The 24,009-nt window shown below is 42.8% G+C and overlaps 1 protein-coding gene across 1 annotated transcript; it reads right to left on the bottom strand.

The window, feature by feature from the left end:
- Positions 1 to 5,530: 5,530 nt before the first annotated feature.
- Positions 5,531 to 23,988, bottom strand: Ccdc47 (coiled-coil domain containing 47). The gene is given in 13 exon segments (NM_001013974.1): positions 5,531 to 7,241; positions 9,294 to 9,461; positions 9,908 to 10,017; positions 10,228 to 10,286; positions 11,025 to 11,110; positions 12,243 to 12,353; positions 12,546 to 12,647; positions 15,727 to 15,792; positions 15,993 to 16,114; positions 18,123 to 18,297; positions 19,283 to 19,390; positions 20,711 to 20,991; positions 23,825 to 23,988. Coding segments are annotated over 12 exon segments (1,452 nt in total). The 5' UTR covers positions 20,975 to 20,991; positions 23,825 to 23,988; the 3' UTR covers positions 5,531 to 7,160.
- Between the last annotated feature and the right edge of the window lie 21 nt (positions 23,989 to 24,009).

The following is a 24,009-nucleotide window of genomic DNA, read 5'->3' on the forward strand; positions in this document are numbered from 1 at the left end:
TTTTTCCTAGTGCTGTCTCCTCACAGATTTATACCGGTCTATTAACTTCCAAGAATTTTAAGTTTATCCACATCCAAACAGACTTGATGAAAACACACACCACCCTCATCTGTGGTTCTTGCTGTTTTATACACAGCTGTAGCCTTGTCCAATGTTTTAACATCCCAAATTGCAATCTCAGTCTTAAAATATTTCAGCATCGATCCTCATGAATCCACAAAAAGCAAGGGAGTGGAGGAAAACTCAGTTTCTGCCAGTTCACACAGTCTTTGGAATCCAGAACGTTAGGGAAAGCAGTACCTGAAAAGGTGTCAAGCTTTGCTTTTTTTGTTGTTGTTGTTGTATGTTGTGTGTGTACTTCTATTTGAATGTATTTGTATGTGTATGTGGACTTGAATGTATGTGCACAAACCATGTGTGTGCAGAAGCAGGCAGAGGTCAGAAGGTGTCATACCCTCTGGAACTGGAGTGACAGAAACTTGTGGGTGCTAGATCCTTTCCAAGAGCAGCAAGTGCTTCTTACCGCTGACCCATCTCTCCAGCCCCAAACATAGTTTTGAGGCAGGGTCTCACACCTAATCCAAGCTAACCAGGCTGACTTTAAACCCTGTAAACCCCATCTCTTCTGGGATGACAGTATGAACCACTGCACCAGACTGTAACTGACAAGGCAACCTCAAATTGAAGTTTTCTTTTCTTTCCCTTCCCCTTCTTTGGACTGTACTAGACATTGAACCTAGGGCCTCATAGCATGCTAGACAAGTGCCTGGGCCCTAAAACCTTAGTCATTACGATGGGATGTGTAAACACTAGGTATTTCGTCCAATACCACATTTTCTAACAGGATGTTGCAGTTTGAGAGTCAGCATGGCTAAAAGATTTTACCAACTGGATGACTACCCACAGTAAGTGCTCTGAGAACCCCCTCCTCCCAGAATCTGCCGTGACTATTTTGGTAGGCAAATGCACAGCTTCTCATGCACCAACCCTGCTAAGTCAGAATGAACTGTGTATTGAAAGGTCAACATTCAGAGTTCGAGTGTGAGCCCTGGAAGGCACAAGCTCCTGATGCTTTTGAACTTTTTACAATGTTAGGGTGTTTAAAGATTTGACTTGAAAAATTGGCTGCTTGTTTTCCTGCAGTGAAGAACAAGTCAACGAGAATTATCTGATCTGCAAGGTAGTTTCAACTCCATGTCCTTAAGCACTTTTCACTCTACTACCTAATGTGAGCTTTCAAATAGCCATTTTAGGAAGGAGTAGGAAGACAAAAGGAAAGAGCCTTGATAAAAGCCCTGGAATTGGAGGGCTGGAGGTGTATCAGCAGACACCCAACAGGCAGGAGGCCTTGGGTTCGAGTGTGTGTGTGATTATACATGATGCACAAATCCAGAGCTTTCTTTTTTTTTTTTTTTTTTTTTTTTTTGGTTCTTTTTTTCGGAGCTGGGGACCGAACCCAGGGCCTTGCGCTTCCTAGGTAAGCGCTCTACCACTGAGCTAAATCCCCAGCCCCAATCCAGAGCTTTCTTAGCACAGGAAACCGACTTCAGTTCTAGCTCTGCAAAGTGATAAGCTAAGCTACAGAAAAATATATGAATGGAAGGAAGCTATATAAATGTAAAATATGAATGGAAGGAAGCTATATAAACGTAAAATATGAACGGAAGGAGGGAGAGAGTACTGTGAGAACAAACAGCAGAGTACAAGGTTGTGGGTATGAACGTGTAATAATGAGACCCATTATTCTGTGTGCTACCTAGAAATATGTTTCTTAACGATTATTTATTTTATGTAATATGAGCACACTGTAGCTGTCTTCAGGCACACTAGAAGAGAGCATTGGATTCCATTACAGATGGTTGTGAGCCATCATGTGGTTGCTGGGAATTGAACACAGGGTCTCTGGAAGAGCAGTCAGTGCTCTTAACCACTGAGCCATCTCTCGTTTGAAAAGCATTTCACCAGGTAAGGCAGTACCACCTTGTCCTCAGTAATGCCCAAGGAAAAGAATAAGAAGGCCAGAGCGAAGGCTGGAGAGATGGCTCAGCAGTTAAAGAGCACTGGCTGCTCTTCCAGAAGTCCTGAGTTCAATTCCCAGCATACATGTTCTGGTTCATGACCATCTATAAAAGGATCTGATGTCCTCCTCTGGCATGCAGGTGCACATAGAGCAGAGCACTCATACATAAAATAAATAAAATAAACAAAAAAAATTTTCATCTTATACAGAGTGCTAACTCCTAGCAGTGGTGTAATGAGTTACAGCCTACTGAGATGTATGTGTGCTCTGGTGCACAGATGTTGTTTTGTTGTCACAGCACTACAGTGAGATACAGAAATAAAGACTTAAATTAAAAAAAAAAGGCCAGAGCGAAGACCAGAAGCTAGAGGCCAGCCTAGAATACAAGAGGCTCTGTGTCAAGAGTAGGAAGGTGAGTGAACACGGTAGTACACTCCAGCTGCCTGGAAGGCCAAGCCTATCTGTGTCCTAGAAACCAGCCTATGTGATGATTAACAAGTAGCCCTCTCAGAGAACAAATAGGTGTGCTGATACCCACCCATCACCCCATCACTCGAGGCTGGGGCATGGGCACTGCCCTGAATTACAGCCAGTCTGGGTTACAGATGAGACCTCACTTCAAAGCAAGCAGTAGGGTCCACCATTGAGAAATAACAGCCTTCTTTTATTCCTTCTTAATTCAGAGGGTTAAGAAAGCTGTGAACTTATACAACCATAACACCGTCTTGCTTTAAGTTTTTTTTTGTTCCAAAGATTTATTCACTGTAGCTGTCTTCAGACACACCAGAAGAGGGTACCAGATCTCATTACACATGGTTGTGAGCCACCACGTGGTTGCTGGGAATTGGAACTCAGGATCTCTGGAAGAGCAGTCAGTGCTCTTAACCTCTGAGCCATCTTGCCAGCCCTTAAGATTTTTATTAAATTTATGTTTAGAAGATGCTTATATGTGACTGCAGTTGCCTGCAGAGACCAGAAGAGGGCAACAGATCCCCCTAGGGTTGAGATTTCAAAGTGGGTCCTTTGCAAGGGCAGTTAAGTGCTTTCAACCTCTAGCCTTTCTCCAGCCCTGATATCTTCCTTTTGCAATAAAAGTCAATCATCAAACACTGGAAACTTAAGAACTGGGATTAAAGACACGAGCTACACGCCCAGCCAGGCTTCTTTTTCCTTTTGTTTCAGTTGTTTGCAGTAGAAGCCAGACCTCCGGGTCTAACTCTTCCCTCTGACGTCCTTTAACATCGTTTAAAGTGAGGCAGAAGAAAAAGTACAGAATTTGACTTCTCACCAAATCCAACAGACCTGATACAATTTTCACACTCTCCACTTCCTACTGAATGACTGATGTGTCACCAAGTATCTTCCCTTCTCCAAGTCCCACATAAGGAGTTCTACATCTTACGCTTGATACAGCGAGGTTTCCTTGTATAAAGGAAACACAATTACAATTCTTCTATTTTTCACCACATACCCCCCAACTCCAAGAAAAAAATAAAACAACCCCCCTCACCTTATCAGTTCTGATATATAAAGTCAGAGGTTAAAAGAATTCATTCACCTCATTCCACTGGATAGAGAACAAGAGAATAGACTTGGATAGTAGCCTTGCCTTCGTAAAGTCTAAGATTATCTTTTGGTTTTAAACTATCTGTGAGACGAGCTGGAGAGATGGCTCAGCAGTTAAGAGCACTGACTGCTCTTCAGAGGTCTTGGGTTTAGGTCCTAAGTACCCTCAGGGCAGCTTACGACCACCAGTAACTCCAGCCCCAGAGATTCCAGCACTCTTCTAGCTTCCTTGGGCACTGTACACGCATGGTACATAGACATACATGCAAGCAAAACACACATACACATAAAGAAAAATTTTAAATAAACTGTGAGGTAGATAGGAAAAATATTTACTCTCACATTATAAAGAAATAAACACAACAGACTCAAGAGGTCAGTGACTTACCCAAAGGAAAAAACTTAGCAATGTTTTTTCAATACATTTATTTATCCACCTACTGAGTACATGTGTGCATGCTTGTAGGAGTCGCATGTGTTCTGAGGCGCAAACTCAGGTCATCAAGCTTAACGAGAACCTTTATCACTGGGCCATCCCTCCGGTGCTAGCAATTGGTTTTGTTGACACTGTCTTTGTTTATACTTCAGGGCTAGTTTTGGCATTGCCAGTGATTCAGGCAAGAAGATTTAGAAAGCATGGTCTTTCCAACGTGACAGTAAGCAACGTTCTACTCTCCTGGTCCTGATTCATACATATCAAGATGTCTTACCCCAGGAGGACTATAATGGTTTGGATCTGAAATGTCACCAAAGTCCCATGATAAACACATATAGCCAGTGGCACTATGGGTAGATGATGGAAACCAAAAAAGGAATGAGGTCTTTGATGGTGGGGCTTTGAGATATTAGTACCCCTGCCTCTCCTATCTGTCAGCTCCTTGGCCACTGTGAGGTAAGCAACTTTGCTCTCCCATAGGCTGCCTCCCCTAAGCCAAAGGGCAGTCCAAGAACTGAAACTGCCATCCTGAACCATCTTTTTCTGTCTAAAGCTTATCCCAGCGGTTTGTCACAGTGATGGAGACCTGACTAACACAGGAAGGAGCTCATTAATGACGGTGTAGGTAAAGTGAGCTGGGTGTGATGAACGAGACGTATGTGACCCCAGCACTCATGAGTTCAGGCCAGCCTGGCCTAGAAAGTGAGTTCTAGTGGTGCACACCTTTAATCCTAGCACTTGGGAAGCAGAGACAGGTGGGTCTCTGAGTTCAAGGCCAACCTGGTTTACAGATTGAGTTCCAAGAATGCCAAGACCAAAACTCTGTCTCAAAAAACAAAACAAGGGGCTGGAGAGATGGCTCAGCGGTTAAGAGCACTGACTGCTCTTCCAGAGGTCCTGAGTTCAAATCCCAGCAACCACATGGCGGCTCACAACCATCTGTAATGGGATCTGATGCCCTCTTCTGGTGTGTCTGAAGACAGCTACAGTGTACTCATATATAATAAATAAATCTTAAAAAAAAAAAAAAAAAAAAAAAAACCCACCACCACAACAACAACCAAACAACACCCCCTCCCCACCACAAAACCCCAAGGGAGCTGGAGAGATGGCTCAAAGGTTAAGAGCACTGACTCTTCCTGAGGTCATGAGTTCAATTCCCAGCAACCACATGAGATATGGTGCTCTCTTCTGGCTTGTAGACATGCAGACAGAATGCTGTAATTATAATAAATTAATAAAAAAATTAAATTAAAAGCAAACAAAATCTAAAAAGTAATAAAAATAAATTTAAATTTAAACAAACAAAGCAACCTGTGGGTCAAGATGCAGTGGTATGTCAGTGTCCCAGCACTTAGGAGGCTGAGGCTAGAAAATTCTGAGTTTGACTGTGGCCAGCTTGGGCTACATAGTGAGACCCTTTCTGAAACAAACAATAGAGGGCTTTAGAATATAAAATACTCCAAAAGTGTTCAGTGGTAACCACAAAGGAATATTCAAGATTAACATTTTTGAAGGAAAACCTTTTAATGTTTTTAATAAGAGAACAGTATACATATTCTTGTAGGACAACTATAAAAAGTCAAAGCCGCAGTCTCAGATTTTTGTCAATCAGTTTAATATGTCATAGGTAGTCATATGAATGCTTAAGTTACAAAATTAGCTGCCACGGTCCAATATATGGGACTTTCAGAAAGCTTATATTACTTAAACAATAACTAAGCACATAAAATTTGATTCTAAATGTACTTTAAGATTTGTAAAACAATGTTAAGTCTAAAATTATATGGCCTTAAAGTGATTCAATCTTGTGTTATTTTTAATAACTTAACTACACCTGTATATCCCAGTGCATAATTTCTATTAACCTAGACAAAGCCACATGAAAAACCCCATGTAATCCCCAAGGCAACAGCACACAGCTTTCACCACACCTCACTGTTACTGCGGCATCAGAACACAGAAATTGTCAACCAAACCCCACTACCCACTCCCAACACAAAACAACCCTTTCCCACCCCAGCAAGAACTACCTGGTACAAGCAGAGACTTAAGAAATGCTTTCTCGGTAGGAAGCATTTATAAAATGCAGAGCTCTCGACAAGCCAATGCTTATGCACAGAGAGGGGCCTCTCTCCACCATCGCTCCTGCCCCACGAGTCAGACAAAATTCTGAATCACTTAAAAAAGCTCACTTTTTAAAAGCATATTTGTGCATATCAATGGTTATGTGTTTCAAGACAGTACATACCGGCCTTGTGGACAATATAAAAGCAGGCAGAGAACAAGCGCACTCATAAGACAGATCAGCTCCTCCATGAAAACCTCACAGGCTGCAGCAAGCAAGAAACCCATTATGACCTCACAGAGACCAGCCATCTGACTGCTGATCCGGCTAGCTGACGCAGTCCATTTATTCATGCATTTCTTGCTCAGAAAAAATAAGCACATAACTACTTCAAATCCAGCACTCAGTGTCATTAGCTCATAGTATCAGGCAATGAGAAACCACTCCTGTACTACCTACCTCGAGAGTCCTCCATGGACTTACAGTATCCTAACACCTATGGATCTCTTCCTATCATACTGCCATCAGCACCACCCCCACACAAAACATATGCTGTACTACGTTCTAAGTCTCTGACCTTGTCATCACATACAGTGTTCTAGATTCCACTTTTTTCACAAGTTTAATGTGGACACAGAAAAACAAGCAATGGCTATTGTGCAATTCCAATAGATATTCTTAGGGTGTTGGGTTAGAGTCAGTCTCCATAGAAATTTCAACTCTCAGTTTAAACAAAAAGCAACAACCTACCTAGAAATTTCATGATCGTTCTTCAAACACCAAAGTAAAGCACTAATGATTCACATTATAATTTAAACATTGTAAAACTACACATACTTATATACCATTCCTTTTAGAGAATAACCAAAATAATTTGATTATCTGGAAGGAGATAGCTGAAAAAGCCCTTTCAATGTATCTCTAACCTCTGTAGAACTCCAAACCAAAAGGAGAGGGTGAAATAAAGATCTCTGAGTCACCAGAAACACGTGACTGTTAGGTGAGGACTCGGCAGACACAGCGCTTCCAGCTTCCGGCATCGGCATCGAGGACAGGCCCGTAGGACCACTTTACATGGCTTTCACTTTGATTTGTTTCATTTTCATTTGCTTCTTCTCCAACTTCTTTTGTTCTCTCCTCAAAGCCGCTTCCTGTTTAACAGGGACGGGAGAGAAGGATCCAAATTAAGCTCTAAGAACAGACTGAAAAAAAAACAGGGACTGGAGGACCTGCTCAGTGGTGAGAACTCAAGATGCTCTAACCGTGATGCAGAGGACCCAAGTCCTGTTCCAAGCATCCCTCAGGTGGTTCACAGCTGCCTTAAATCCCAGCTCCTACAGAACTGATGCTTCTGAACCTCACGGGCACCTCCAGTCACATGTGTCATTATTCAAAACCCTTTTGAGAGTGGGAGTGGGAAGTTTGAAATAGGGTTTCTCTCTACAGCACTGGCTGTCCTGAAACTCACAGAGATCTGCCTGCCTCAGCCTCCTGAGTGCTGGGATTAAAGGCGTGTATCACCATGCCTGGCCTTTTATTCAAAATCTTGGTCTTGCAACACATAAACCATTCTTGAAGATACTTATAACTGCAAGTCAGGCATGAGGACCACACCAATCCCAGCATTTGGAAGACTAAGGCAGAAAGATTGCACTTTTGCTATACAGTTAGTTCCAGGCCAATCTGTGCTACAGATCCAACCTTGGCTACATAGTTTCAGGCCAATCTGTGCTATAGATCCAACCCTGGCTACATAGTTTCAGGCCAATCTGTGCTATACATCCAACCCTGGCTACATAGTTCCAGACCAATCTGTGCTATGAGACATTGTTTCAAAAGACAAAACACAAACATTACCAATTCATATGCTGAGGAATAAAAATGAATGGGAAACAAGGCAAAGCTAATTAAATCTTAATTTAGACAGAAACAGCACTATACTTTTGTATGGTGTGTGTATTTCTTTTCTTTGAGGTAAGGTCTCAGTAAGTCACCCGAGATGATATTAAATTCAACTGCGACACCCTTTCTCTCTCTCTCTCTCTCTTTTTTTTTTTTTTCTTTTTTTTCCGGAGCTGGGGACCGAACCCAGGGCCTTGCACTTGCTAGGCAAACACTCTACCACTGAGTTAAATCCCCAACCCCGCGACACCCTTTTTAAAAGATAAGTTCTCATTTAACTATCACTAATGTAGAAATTGCTATTAAGGCCAGGCATGATGGCTAAAGAGATGGTTTACTGTTTAAGAGTACTTGCTGCTCTTCTGGAGAATGAGTTTGGTTCCTAGCACCCACACCAGGTTTGGGATACCTCAAGTTTGGGATACCAGCTATTTAAGAGAAATCTACAGCAAAACCTATAGAGATAGTAGAATTCACTGATTCTGTATCAAACACTAATTTTATTTTATTTTTTATTTTATTTATTTTTATTTTTTATGAAACAGGGTTTCTCTGTTTAGCTGTCCTGGAACTCAATCTATAGACCACACTAGCCTCAAACTCAGAGAACCAACTGCCTCTGCCTCCCAGGTGCGCCACCACCACCTGGTTTCAAATCCTAATTTTAAGTGACAAGTGTATTAAAACATAAGAGCTGGGGAGTGGTGGCACACACCTTTGATCCAGCACTCAGGAGGCAGATCTCTATGAGTTTGAAGCCAGCCTGGTCTACAGACTTCCAGGACAGCCAAGAGGTACACACAGAGAAACCATGTCTCAAAAAAGGCAACAAACAGATGAATAAATAAAACATAGGATATAGGGGTTGGGGATTTAGCTCAGTGGTAAAGCACTTGCCTAGCAAGCGCAAGGCCCTGGGTTCGGTCCTCAGTTCCGGAAAGCAAAACAAAACAAAAACAACATAGGATACAGGCAGCTAAGGAACATTGAGAGCAGAAGAACCAGTCTTCCCAGAGATGAGCATTAACTGGTTACCGAGTACCAAACAGTCAGCCCTGAAAACATGCACACAAATAGTAGACACTCAACAGGTTGTATTTGTATAGGTGAGGCACACGCAAGGCACAGAAGTCACAACAACAAAGAAGCCATGAATTTGAAAGAGCGCTGAGGATAAGAACTAATATATGGGAGCTTTGGGAGGGAGGTCAAGAAAGGGGAAATGATATAATTATCTCAAAAATAAAAACTCATAATAGAAAAGCCAAGCCCAACAGCCTGAGACTCTGGGAGTGTCTCACCTCCAGCCTGCGCTGCTTTTCAGGGTCCTCCTCATTCATGATCCGCTCCTTCTCAGCTCTTTTCTTCTCCTCACGCCGAGACTGTGCAGCCTCCTGTCTCTGTACATGTGTCAGCTTCAGAAAGTTCTCTTCCACGCGTGCCCGGTTCTTATCTGCTTTTTGTTTGCCCTTCCCCAGGAAGCAAAGACTTCATAAGGAACCAATTCTTTTTTTTTTTTTTCTTTTTTCTTTTTTTTCGGAGCTGGGGACTGAACCCAGGGCCTTGCGCTTCATAAGGAACCAATTCTAATGCACAGTTGAAAACCCCACTTAGCGCTGCTAAAACTCCTCCCCTTTGACACTTTCAAGTCAACTAGCAAAGACTCAACCACTGCAGTCATTGACAGCTGCTGCCCACCCGGGGGAAAACCCAACAATAAAAGGGGAGGATCCTTTTTGTTTTGTTTTGTTTTGAATTATCTTCATGCCTGTTTCTACCCTACTGTCTACTATGATAATTCTCTGTAGAAATGTGTACAAGCTAAAAGTTTACTATTTTTTAGCATTTGGGATATATTGTCATTTGACAACACTTTACTCCATACTAAGTGGTTCGTAAAAACATAGGGACTTACTTCTCTGTTGAGGCGGAACTTTTTGGCTTTATCGATAGAATAAATCACCATGTTCATCAGGGGTAGCAAAGCCTCCATATCCTTTGGGTACGTGTTACCTGAGCCAGGCACTGGAAAACAAAGCCATTTTCCTATTGAGTAATGGCAGCATTAATACTTCTGGCGAACAGACTAGCTCCTTGGAGGAGCCCAGAAATCAACAAGGAGCAATGAAGTCAGCAATGCTGTAGTTTTAGAGCTATTATTTCAGAAGGAAAAATAATCTCGAAAACATTTCCGAGGAAACTAAGAACTAGACAGACAGGACTCACAATACCTACCATTAAATGTAAACAGTAGTGTCCTCTTGGTGTCAGGCAGCTTTAAAGGCTGCCCTTCCCTGCCATCAAAGAGAAATCTGTTAAAAGAGACTGTAAGAAAAGACCTGTCTATGCATACCAGCATGCATCTGACTCGGGCAGGCAAGTACCTGCAAACAGCAGTGTGTGTAGTGTGTGTACTCTGCACCCCCAAGTCATGGGTAACCACAGAAGCTGAAGGGCTTAACAGTCATCCTCCCACTCTGCTACATCTGAAATTCTCCAGGGATGTTTACAGTGGACATCTCTGCTTCCACCCGGGAGCCAGAAATACGCCTATATTTAAGATGAGGCCACGGGCTGGAGAGATGGCTCAGCGGTTAAGAGCACTGACTGCTCTTCCAGAGGTCCTGAGTTCAATTCCCAGCAACCACATGGTGGCTCACAACCATCTGCAATGGGATCTGATGCCCTCTTCTGGTGTGTCTGAAGACAGCTACAGCGTACTCACAGACATTAAATAATAAATAAATAAATAAAGCCATATTTTAACTACTTTTGCCTTCTTTTGTTTTTCTGCCTGCATGTATGTGTATATGCAGTGCCCATGGAGGCCTGAAAAGGGTGTCAAACCTCCTGGAACTGGAGTTAAGAGCAGTTTTAAGGCTTCATAGGGGAGCTGGAAACCAAGCGCTGGCCCCTGGTTTTCTGCATGAGCAAATAAACTCTTAACCACTGAGTCAAACTGCAGAGGCTACTATGGCGTTTCAACATAACTGATAAGGACAATGACGTTAATACTTTTATTTCATACATACTCTTGCATAATCTTTGGACCAGAGAACTGGTCTGAAAAATGAACAGATTCAATCTTATCAGCATAGTGTGTAAGAAAGTGAACCATCTGAAAGAGAATCAGAAAGAAAGAATATTAACTAAAGCTTGATGTACTTCTAAGCTTTCAGAAATATTTACCTTTTAATCCTTACTTTTATAAAATGTCATTCAGACTAAAATACTTCTTTTAAAAAACTTGTATCTATGAACCCTCACCTTCAGTTTAAAGGAATGGTTCTCTGAGTCTGGGGAGGCAGAGGCAGGCAGACCTGTTTGAGTTCAAGGCCAGCCTGGACTAAAAAGCGAGTTCCAGCACAGCCAGGTTCTTCTCTGCAGCCCCCTCCAGCCTTAGCCCCTTCCATGACGAGATCGCCATGTGCCCACCTTTACTCAGACAAACTGAAACTCAAGATTGGACTGTAGTCTTAGACAAGCAGACTTGGCTTCAAGGGGTTGCACACATCTTTATTTGCAGCATTGGGGAGAAAGGCAGGCGGACCTCTATGAGCCAGGGCTACAAAGTGAGACTCAAATTGGAAACAAAAACCATGAAAGCTTGAAAGTCATTAGGTCTTCAGAGAACTTTTTATTTGATTGTGTGGTTGTAAATGAGTGTGCGTGTGTGCTGTACACCTGGGGAAGGCAGAAAAGAGTCACATCCCTCATAGCTGGAGCTGTGGGCCACTCAGCTTGTTAGAAGGTGCTATGACATGAGTTACAGCCCTTACAATCGATCGCTAAGTGCTCTTAACTGCCAGTCTGTCTGTCTCCTGGACTGACCGCTCTCTGGCTAGCTGTCTATCAGTGTGAAGAAGCAGTGGACCCCTGTAACTAACATATGGCTCAGAGAAGACCTGTCCTAACTGTAAGGAGACCACTCTCCCAACACAAGAGCTGGCCAATGTCTCAATGAGAATGGCGGACAATTGACAGCTGTGTTACTCAATTGAACAAAATCAGGCAGATGACTGTAAGTCACACAGAGAATGCTTTTATCATGAATGATCTGTAGACAGAGATTATTTACCTGTTGTTTCAGCAAGGATCAAATAAGATTCACTATGATATATATATATATAATTTATATATTTATATTTCTTCATTTATCTAGAGAGTCTCTCCCTGTACTACCTAGCCTGGTCTAGAACTCACGACGTCCATCAGTCGTGCACTAGTGCACCGTCCTTTATCACTTTTACCTTTGTATCCATCATCCCCTCTGTGACTTCTCCCATCTCTGACAGAATGGCCAAAGAGTCTGGCAGTCCATACTTCGCTCCAGACTTAGGTTTATCACTACAAAACTCACTCTGGAAGAAAAATTGAAAACACGGAACACGATTATTTTATATCGTTTTCCCAAACAGCTAGGTATGTATAATCAATCTATTTTGAAGTGGTGCCTAACGTCTGAGAGACAGACTGTGCTGTCCTACAACGCTGAACTTCCTTGTCATAGAGGCAGCTTCAACAAACGTTTAAATCAGAGCAACTGGACATACCAGATCCTGCATCTCTTTCTGCAGTCGCAGCAAAGCTTTGCGAGTGCCGACAGCGAACACGTACGTATCCATGTCCTCGTCGTTCATTGTGACTTTTATTTGCTTTAAGAAGAAAACAAGACAAGACACACTTACTGAGGTCTATGGTGGGCAGGTTTCTAATGGCCCCGAGAAGTTGACTTCCGCTACACACACTCTTCCCTTGGACAGGGCTCATGGGTATAGTAGAACCCCCTAATCAGTTGATTCAACTAATAAAAGAGCATTGTCTTGGGTAGGAGAAATAATCCAGCAAGTTATTAAGAATAACTGGGCCTTAGTTGAAGGAGAAAGTCTTTGGGACCAATGTGATCATCAAGGAAGAGGGATGGATTATAAGGTCCTGAGGCCACACCTCCAGGACCCGAGTAATTCCTAGTGGTGAGAAACTAGGTACTTATAAGAAACTGAATTCTAACAAAAATCTTTATTTGCTTGTAAAGAAGGAAACACAAGCCTGGCTCACAGTTTTCAGCCTTGTAGACCTAAGCGGAGGATCCAGCTAACCCCAACTGGGTCACTCATGTACTCATAACTGTGAGATAATAAATGGCTCTGGATCTTCTTTTTTGTTTGTTTGTTTGGCTTTTTGTTGTTATTACTGTTTTTTGTTTTGTTTTTGAGACAAAAATCTCAAAAAAAATTTTTTTTAAATCTTGCTGTTCATAGAGATGTATACCTTTAATTCCAGTTTGAGGGCTGGTCTACATAGTGAGACTGTTTCAAAAAACAAGCAGAAAAAGACTTATTATTTCTATTCTATGTTATGTGTTTGGCTGCATGCATATCTGTGCACCATGTGTGTGCAGCACCCCTGGAGGCTAGAAGAGGCCATTGGATCCCCTGGAACTAGTTACAGATGGTTGGTTATGAGCTGGGTGTTGGTTCTGCGGATCAAATCCAGGTACTCCAGAAGAGCTCCCAACCGCTGAGCCACCTCTCCAGCCCCAGGTGGTAATATTTAGTCAGCAATAAACAAGATTCAAGTGTATGTGTGGCTTAGGAATTATATGTGGGTTTGTTTCAAGATCCTGGCACAGAGCTAAACCTTTATGTTCCATTATTTATAAGAGACACCTTTCTTTCTTTCTTTTTTTTTTCGGAGCTGGGGAACGAACCCAGGGCCTTGCACTTGCTAAGCAAGCGCTCTACCACTGAGCTAAATCCCCAACCCCAAGAGACACCTTTCAAACAGCCTGAGTTCACACTAATGTAAGGTTTCCACACAACTCCAGGAATTGGGGGCTGATGCTGAAACTTTCAGCCCTCCTCAGGGTCCTGAAGAGAGGACCATGGGGCTTTGTGCTGTACAAACCCTTGAACGGCTTTCAGAAAGCTTCCATATTTGTAAACTTGTGAATTCACTAAAGAAGCAGGATGCTCAGAGACGATCAAGAGGCTCCCACACCTCCGCCCTCATCCACAGCATCTTACCGTGTATCTCTGGCCAGGCTGAGTTCACTCTGTAGACCGAGCTGGAGCTCGCTATTAGTCCAGCTGGCTGACCTACCCGCACGACTCACCAGTGCTGGATCAAAGGCGCACCACCATGCCTGGCACCTCATTTATTTCAAACTGGCTATTGCCGAGTTGTGTTCTTAATAAAGTCAGTAAATATAGCAAAGGTTTTCCATGAACTCTGTGAATCATTCGAAAGTTATGAAACCTGGAGAGAGGTGACGGGAACCTCATAGGTGACCAGCCAAAAGGGCATATGGTATGGTGGCCTGGGATTTGAAATTTTCCCACAAGTAAGGACACGTGGATGGGGGTGGGGCCTGAACCCTTCAACCTGTGGGACCTGAAGCTAATTCCAGGCAGTGTCAGAAGTGAATTGTTGGATCCCAGCTGTTCTCTAGAGAATCCAAGAACTGACCATTGTTGAAAAATGTCCTTACACAAGTAAATAATGCTTAATATTTTGCATTGAAAGAGACAATGTTATAAACTTAAGAAGTCTGACATAGGCCTGGAGAGATGGCTCAGTGGTTAAGAGCACTGACTGATCTTCCAGAGGTCCTGAGTTCAATTCCCAGCAACCATCTGTAATGGGATCCGATGCCCTCTTCTGGTCTGTCCAAAGACTGTGACAGTGTACTCACATACATGGAATAAAAAAATAAATCTTTAAAAAAAAAAAAAAGAAGTCTGACATGATAAAACGTGGTTCTAGTTGTACTAATTTTATTTCTTTACGATTGGGCCAAATTCTTAGTATATGGAAAAGGAAAACATGGGGCTGGAGACAGACAGGCCAATGGTTGAGTACACGGCTGATCTTGTAGAAGACACAGGTTCAGTTCTCAGCACCCACACAGTAGCTCATAACACTAACTAATTCCATAAGGTCCAATACTCTTTTTTGATCTTTTAGACACACATGTGGTACACAGACAGACATGTAGGCATCACACACATAAAATTCAATTTTTTTTCAAAAGGAGGACCCAAGATGCTAATGTAGGGAAGAACTTGGTAAATGGTAGTTTTTGTTTTTTTTTTTTTTTTTTTTTTTTTTGGTTCTTTTTTTCGGAGCTGGGGACCGAACCCAGGGCCTTGCGCTTCCTAGGCAAGCGCTCTACCACTGAGCTAAATCCCCAGCCCCTAAATGGTAGTTTTTAAAACTACCATTGTTTGTTTTAAGAAACAAACAAACCAAAAAAAAAAAAAACTGTACTTCTGTACTTACAGGAAATTGCAAAAGCGCTCTCTTTAACAGAATCCACAAGAAAAAAAGCAAATGAGCAACAATCGTACCTGAGAATATCTCTTTGGGAGAGAGGCAAGAGACTTTTTTGACAGTGGATACAGTTTGTAGATTCACAGTAATTTAACGAATGGAAGACCCAATAACCTAGAGTGTGAGCTGAGCTCTTTCAATCGAAATCAATTGTTTGCAGTAAAAATATTTGAGACAAAACCAAAGTAAAACAAACAAACAAACAAAACTTAAATCCTTGCAGAAAATAATCAGAGGCCTCTGAAGAGCTGCGGTCAGAGGACGGTGATCTGCTTTGCTAAGCAAGCTTCATGCTTTCTGGAACCGACACAGACTGCCAGGAGTCCAAACACAATCCAGATAGAAATGGAAGAGTTGGGAAATAATTCAGTTTGTACCAAGAAAATCAGCAGGAATACATACCACCTGATCACTCACTGGCCTCATCATCCGGGCCAGGACGTTAAGTAAGTCTTGTCTCTTCAGGAACTGAAAAAATAGAGAAATTAGTCAATACCTTGCAGTTTACACTTACAAAAGGGCCTTGGAAGGATTCGAATGCAGACATAGAATACTCAGACCTTATTTTACGTCAGATAAGGAGGGAGGAAGCATTGACTTTAGATCAGCGACTGTTCACTTTTAAACCTGAGGGGAGGATGCTGTCGGAGCAGACGCTCCCTACTTACCCTCAGCTGGATGAGCATGCCTTCACAGCACACTCGGCCAGAACACCACAGGTTATAGATGTGCTCATTCTCCTGGTTCAACTTCCCTGTGCTTGTGGCTTCTTTGTTAGTCCCATCATCCCCTACGAGTAAAAGCACCGAATCTGACTCACTGGGCATCTGGATCAGGTTAGGATAGCAATGCTTTGTTATCTCAGAGTCTCCTTGGACAGGGATTAAAGGATCAGCACTGTTGCTTTTACTTCAGTATCATTTACAGGTTTTACATCTCAGTGATGTGAAGTGTAAGGTTACATCTGCTCTATCATACATTAATTCATCTAGTCTTGAAGACATACTCAGGGTCATCTCTCAGCCCACCATCTTCATAGCAACACTCGTATATAAGGCCTGGATTTTCTGAATGAGCTCCATTAATTCCAATTACTTCGGACAGTGTAGAGTTCAAAGGCAGTTTTGACACATTTCAAATCACCAAAATCATTGTTTTATTTCAACTTTATACCAACTGCAAGTAGACTACAGCAAACAACTCCCAAAGATTCCTGTGCAAAATGACTGATTTCCACTGTTCACCATTTTACGTTGCTATCCATTCACGTTCCTCTGTAAATTTATGCGGAGAGCAGAGAGAACGGTACCTCCCGTTACCAGTGCACAGCAGGCACCAAGACCTGGCATCAAGGAGACAGACAGGCTCTTTGCCATCTGCTAGGCCACGTGTGCTGGGGTGAAGGGTCCTGCACAGGCTGGGACAGGCGGGGCTTCTCTTTGCTTTTAAAACTCTTTATTGTTTCCATAACAAAGTTTTGAACTCTGTCTGGCATGAAGAAGAGGGAGGGCGATGAGCCAGAGACTGACCCCACCACCCAAATGATCCCCAACCCAAATTCTCTGTGCAACCACGGAACAGGGAAGAGAGCGCCCACTGGCAACAGGTACAGATTAATACAGTCTAATAACATGGCTGCAATTAACCCTTTAGTAAGCTCTGACACGGTCTTCCTGCTTACAAAAAAACAGGAACTATATCTGATTAACAGTGTTGCAACAAAGAACAATTAAAAAACAATATGTGACAACAACAACAACAAAAAAAGTCAACCAAACAAAACCCAACATTTTGTAAGGTCTAACCTTGTGGCATTAGGGAGGTAGAAGCCTGGTCAGGGCTACAGAATCATTGACCAGCAAGATGGCTCAGCTGGGGAAGGCACTGGCTCCCAAGTCCTCATGGTGAGACCCGCACGGCAGGAGCGGATGGATTTCCACGGTTGTTTCTCCTGCTTATGCTCTCTTCAGTAGCGTTCCTGCCCACCCCCACCTCACTACATAAATCAGTAAGGAGCCAATTATAAACAACTACAACAACAGACAAAACAACGCATGTGAAGTACACCACAGTGTGTGTGAACACTGGCAGACGGGTGGGAGCTTATCACTAAGGAGACTGAAGGTGCTGAGCGTGAAGACGGTCGACCCCACAATCTCAAACAGCTGCCCACTCTACAGACTCTGTGTACATTACATCTGTGGCATAAAAATCAAAGGACCCCAAACTTGAAGGAATTGTGAGGATTTCCCATTTCTAAAAATCAAATTGAAATTAGTTTACCCAACTACCTAAAATGCCAAAGTTTCTTGTTTCAACAAGAATTTTAAATTAACTTTAATTTTGTTTTTAGGACTGGAGAGATGGCTCGGTGGTTAAGAGCACTGACTGCTCTTCCAAAGGTCCTGAGTTCAATTCCCAGCAACCACATGGTAGGTCACAACCATCCAGGGATCTGATTCCCATCCAGGGATCTGATTCCCCTCTGCTGTATCTGAAGACAGTTGACAGTGTATTCAAATAAATAAATCTTTAAAAAAAAAAAAAAGAAAAGAAAAGTTTTGCTTTTATATTGACTATCAAAAGCTATTTAGCAATTATACTTTTGACTAATGAAAAATGAGCCTATATTTACTCCTATATAGAAACCCAACAAACTGGGATCCTTGGAGAAAACAAATGCACTGTAGTCAGCATTCTGTGAGAGCATTTAGCTATTTTTGCTGAGCGAGGGGGATAAACTGTTCTTACCAGACTGTTTCCAGGCAGGCTGCCGGACTTGGATTGGCTTAACTTACCCACTAAGGTAAAATTGCTCTCCAAAAGCTCTCTATGAGAGTTAAACCAGGCCTGAGCAAGTCGGCTGTTTTTATTCTTCCCGATGATATAGTTCATGATATAGGCAAGCAGACCGGTCACCATCAAAATTTCTAGGTAATAACTCTCCCAACTGTTCTGGAGGTGTGCAGGAACCTTAAGACGGAAAAATTCCCATTTAGTGAATTCCCATTTAGTGCTGGCTGAGATTGTACATGGAGTCTAAGGAATGGATGAAGAGTGAGAAAGCCCACAGACAGAAGCTGACATTTCTGTTATTTACTCTCACTGGGGAAAAATCACACTTTAGTGGCCAGAGAAAAGACTCAATGTTAGGAGCACTGGCTGCTCGTGGAGAGGACATAGGTTCAGTTCCTAGCACCCAGATGGTAGCTTATAACTACCTTTAACTCCAGTTCTAGAGGACCTGATACTGTCTCTGTCCTCCAAGAGGCACAGGCATGCACGTGGTACACTTAATAAAAATGCAGAAAAAACACCCCTACACATAAAATATGCTCATTTTCACCAGCTTTTTATTTTTTATTTGGTTTGTGTGTTTTTTAAGATAGGGTTTGGTAGTCCAGGTTGTGCTGGAACTCGATTTGTATATCAGAGAACTCAGAACTCAAGAGATCTGCCCGCCCCTGCCTCCTGAGTGCTGGGACCAATGCCATGGCCACCATTCCCAGCTCCAGGTCAGCTTTGAAAAGACTCTTTAAGAAAATGTATATCTGGGTGTGGTGGCACACACTGTTAGTCCCAGCACTCAAGAGGCAAAATCAGGTGACTCTCTGTCAGTTTAAAGCTAGCCTAGTCTCCAAAGTGAGTTCTAGGACAGCCAGAACTGCTACATGCTACACAGAGAAACCCTGTCTCAAAAGAACAAAACAAAAAAGAAAGAAAATGTAAAGACTATCAAATGGATCAAGCTAAGTATGTCCAATCACCCCTCACTGTGCTGAAGTAAAGGCAGAGAGCTAGGCAACGACATGAGAGCAGCATCACAGCAATGGACGCTATCGGAATGCATGGTAAGCTCTGTATGACTGACTATTGTTCCAACACCCACTGTATGTCACGGGCTACAGTTATGGTATTAACGGGTGATAGTCTGCAATTTAGAATCTTACACACTTACATCAACAATTGTTATTGGATCTTTATTTTTGTTAGAAGAGGTATCAGGTTTGTCTTCATAACCCTCAAATTCTTCGTCATCATATGGCTCACTTTCTGTATCTCCCTCCTATAAAAACAAAACACAACCATGTCTACAAATGGCGCCAGCAGTTGCATTGCAGTTTGTTGGTAACATCTTTAGAGAAAAACATGATTCGTCAGCAACAGGTACAGAACACAAAGGCTTAAAATGCTTTTAGCAAAATACCAAACTTGGAGTTGTTAAGATAAGCAAATTCCAGAAAACTAACATACTAATGACATTTAATAATGCATTTCATATGTGAATTTTGATGAGAGCTAGACATGGTGGCAAGTATATTAATCTCAGCACTTGAGAGGGAGGTGGTCCATGACTTTGAGGCCATCTTGGTCTGCATAGCAAGTTCCAGGATAGCCAGGGCTACATGGTGAGATCCTGCCTCAAAACAAACAAAACAGACAGAAGGAAATGCCCTTGTTTTCTCACTCTTCTCCCTATACATAAAACTATGTGGGCGATGGATATGTCAGTTAGCCTGGTTGTATTAATTTAACTCTGCAATGTACACACAGAGCAAAGCATATGGTAAAAAGAAAAACACATACAGTGCGACCTTTTCTCAGAAGCAAACAAATGACATACACAGCATAAATAAATAGCAAACCTGAAAGATGACAAAAAAAAAAAAAAAAAAAAAAACCCAAAAGCCAAAAGAATGGGGACACTTAATTTAAAATCCCAAGTTCTAAATTCTCATTCATACATTATCTCAGTTCAGATCTATCTACTCCAGTAAGCACAGAAAACACAATGTTTTATCAAGGTAAAAGGTAGGAACACACCACAAAATGTTCACAGGTTCATCTCAGCACTCAGGAGGCAGAGACAGGCAGCTCTCTGTGAGTCTGAGCTCTACAGTATGGTTTCCCAGCCTGGTCTACAAAGCCAGGTCCAGGACAGCCGAGGCTACAAAAAGAAACCTTGTGTAAAAAACAAACAAACAAACTGAAACAAACAAACAAAACAACAGCAACAACAACCCTCCAGAGAGAATAAACTGGAAGAGCTGAACGAAAAGTACTAAACAAAAATAACGACTCCAGACAGCAATAGTCTCCCTATATCTGGGTTTTGTCTGAGAAAGCACTAATCAATTTCCCCATCCTCCTGAACTCCCTAATAAATCAATAATAAACAACCTACTTGGTGGAGCTGGAGAGATGTCTCATTTTTAAAAGAGCACTTGCTGCTCTTGCAAAGGGCCTGGACTTGACTCCCAGAGCCCACGTAGCTGCTCAGTTCCATAGGATTCATGGGCACCGTGTGCACACAGCATACCTACCTACATGCAGGCAAGACACTCGCACACATAAAAATAAATAAACTTAAAAACAAAAGCCCCACCTGGGTATCTGCATCTTCGAAATCGCCTTCTTGGCCTTCATCCTGCCCTTCCAATTCCACGGTGGCCTCATCCTCGTCATCTTCAGTGTTGATCACTCGCTGAGGAGATTCCGTAACAGAATCTTCCACGACGTCCTCAAACTCAGCAAAATCATTATCATCATACTCTACTATGTCTTCCTCATCCTCGAAATCATCAAACTTGGCTTCAGAGACACTCCCAAACACCAAGAGAACAACACAGAAAGCACAGAAGGCTTTCATTGCACCTTAAAAATAAGCTGTGAGAAACAGTGTGTGCTAAGTGAACTACCCTTGCACATACATGATTATCATATTGTGTGAACTGTTAGCAATCTACAAACCAGGTAGGTGTGGTGGCACATGCTTGGAAAATGGAAAGAGGACCGGACGTCCAAGGCCTACCTTGGCTATATACTGAGCTCAGGCCAGGCCAACCTACAGGCTGACCTTAATTAAAAAATAAACCAGTCTCACAAAAGCCTCCTGCTTTTCTCCTCCTCGATGCTCTTGCATTCAGACAGCCCTATGTAAAGGAAACAGTGCGCTGAGGCCAGAGGTACGGGGTCTATCCACACCTGTCAGCAGTTCTCGGTAAAAAACGAGGGTATGCTTTTAATTTCTTCAGGTTCAATTCTCTAAAATCTTCCTTTTGCTTATATATTTCATAAGCTTCCCCCCCCCCAAAAAGTACATTTGAGAGACCACTGAGTCCTTTCTAGGGGCTGGAGAGGCAGCTCAGCAGTTAAGCACACCAGCTGCTCCTCCACACGACCTTCAATTCCCAGCACCTACACGGCAGCCACAACTGTCTGCAGCACCAGCTCCAGGGAATCCGACACCCTCACAGACATGTGTACAGGAAAAACACCAATGCACACAAAATAAAAGTGAACTACTAAAAAATAACCCTTTCTAAAAGAACTAAGGACTATGGGGAATAAGATACAACTATGGGGGGTTGGGGATTTAGCTCAGTGGTAGAGCGCTTGCCTAGGAAGCGCAAGGCCCTGGGTTCGGTCCCCAGCTCCGAAAAAAAGAACCAAAAAAAAAAAAAAAAAGATACAACTATGGATATGTAAATAGTTACAAAATAAATAAATAAAAACCAAGACTGGGATGAAGCTTGCCAGTAGAGTCCTTGTAGTCATTCTGCTGATAGACAAAGGCTGGCTTCACTGTCAGCACTGAGAGAGAAAGCCATTTACTTATAGATCAACTGCAGACAGGTGTTGGCCCTGCAGATCATGCTCTCTCCTAGACACACGATTGCTACGACCATCCCAAGTGTGAACATTTAAGTACAGAAAGAAGATGCAACTACTATGTTACAAAATAGCCTCAGCCAGGGCTGGGGATTTAGCTCAGTGGTAGAGCGCTTGCCTAGCAAGCGCAAGGCCCTTGGTTCGGTCACCTGCTCCGAAAAAAAGAAAAGGAAAAAAAAAATAGCCTCAGCCAAAGATTATTGATTTTTGCACAAAATCTCAGAAGATAATGTAAAAATATTATTTATACTGTATTTTCAATACGGTTCCCTCCCCCAAACACCAGCATTGAAATTCAGCCTAAAGGCTAGATATGTGTAAGAGTATTATTGCTGACAGGCTATGTGTGGAGTGTTACTACTGATTGTTAAACTAGAAGTTGTCTTCTGACCTCCACATAAACAGTGGTGTAATGCTCTCCCCTTACATATGCCTGACCCAAATAAATAAATTAATGTAATTTTAAAAATGTTACAAAGGGAGACTGGGAATGTAACTCAAGTTGTTAAGACTACCTCAGCTGATACCAGGACTATAGAAAATTGGGTTTGGTGGTATACTCCTGTAATCCCAGCACTCGGGAGACTGAGGCCGAGAGATCAAAGTTCAAGGCCATCCTCTTCTTCATGAGACCCTATCTCAAAAACTCCCAAGGGGCTGGTGGGGTGGGGTGTCCCAGTATTCAGGAGTCAAATGCAGGTACATGTCCAAATTCAAGGCTAGCCAGGACTACATAGTGAGACCATATACTCAGCAGGGGGGGCGGGACAAAGAAGGTGTAGTACCTCAATTCGGTAATCCCAGCACCAGGGAGCCTAAGTTAAGAGGACTACCCTGAATTCCAGTGGCCTGCCCTGCCCTGTCCTACACAGTGAGTTTTAAACCAGACTGCAAGAGTGAGATACTGTCTCAAAAATCAAAGAGCTTCTGCTTTAGTGTCTCCCTTTTCAAGTAGAAGAAACTATGTTTCACTGTCAACTTGACAGTCCCGTCATTACAAGCTCAATCTATAGTAGCAATGTTCACAACACTGAAGTATTTCTAACGTAACTCATACAGCTAGGTTCCCTCAGGGTTATTTAGGTTAAAATTATTCAAGCCATTTGTGCACTGGCTTGCTTTCTGAGGAGACTCGGCTGTACCTGTCAACCCATTTCTCAGATGCACAGCTCTCTTCCAGGTCACCCAAGCCTCTAGGACGGCTGAAGCAGAAAACACTAGAATCCAGGCACAGGCATTAACATACCCTTCTTGGTTATCTTGGACAAGCTCACCCAGTAGAAAGGAGTAAATGTAACCATCACTGCTTGTCCTTTCAGGCCTCTGTGGCATTAGTCAAAATGATGAAACTTCTAGAAATAACGTAGACATTACTGTCACCTTACCAAGTGTTGGTTACAAACGAGTTGTGTATTAGAAACCTTCGGGCAAGATCGACTCGAGAAGTGGTTGCTTCCGTGAAACTTCTTGTGGTCTGGCCCTACCTCCACCACGGAGAAGCCTAGTGTCTATGCTCCATTCTGGCTACACACCAGATGTTTTCTCAGATTTTTGTCCTGTTGGTTGGGATCTACTCGAAACCACTAATATGATCCCTAAACCTTCCTAAAGCCCAACAGAAAATGGAGCAGAAAAAGATGGACAGAGGTTTAATTTCTTTTTTTTTTAATTCAGGAAAGATAAGTTGCGGGTACTGATGCATGTCACCACCGGCCGGACTTAAAGAGTTGAAGAAAAGAAACAGTACCTGGCTCTGCAGCCACGCAACTTAGTCACCGCTGGGCCTGGCCCCGTCACACCGACTGGAATGTCATGGCCCGCTACCTACCTGCACCCGAGGCTACCACCGGACCCGGGGCTCCTGAGGCCACCACCTCCACCCGGCCTGCCTTTGTCTGGTTTCTGCCTTCAGGTCGCAAAGATTTATCTGCGGGCCGCGAGGTCACTGAGCAGCCCAGAGCAGGTAGCTCAGTCACGGTACCCTACTCTTCACGTAGCTTCAGCCGTCCGTTA

Source organism: Rattus norvegicus, chromosome 10 (assembly GCF_021556685.1).
Source record: "Rattus norvegicus strain SHRSP/BbbUtx chromosome 10, alternate assembly SHRSP_T2T, whole genome shotgun sequence".
Classification (NCBI taxonomy): Eukaryota; Metazoa; Chordata; class Mammalia; order Rodentia; family Muridae; genus Rattus; species Rattus norvegicus.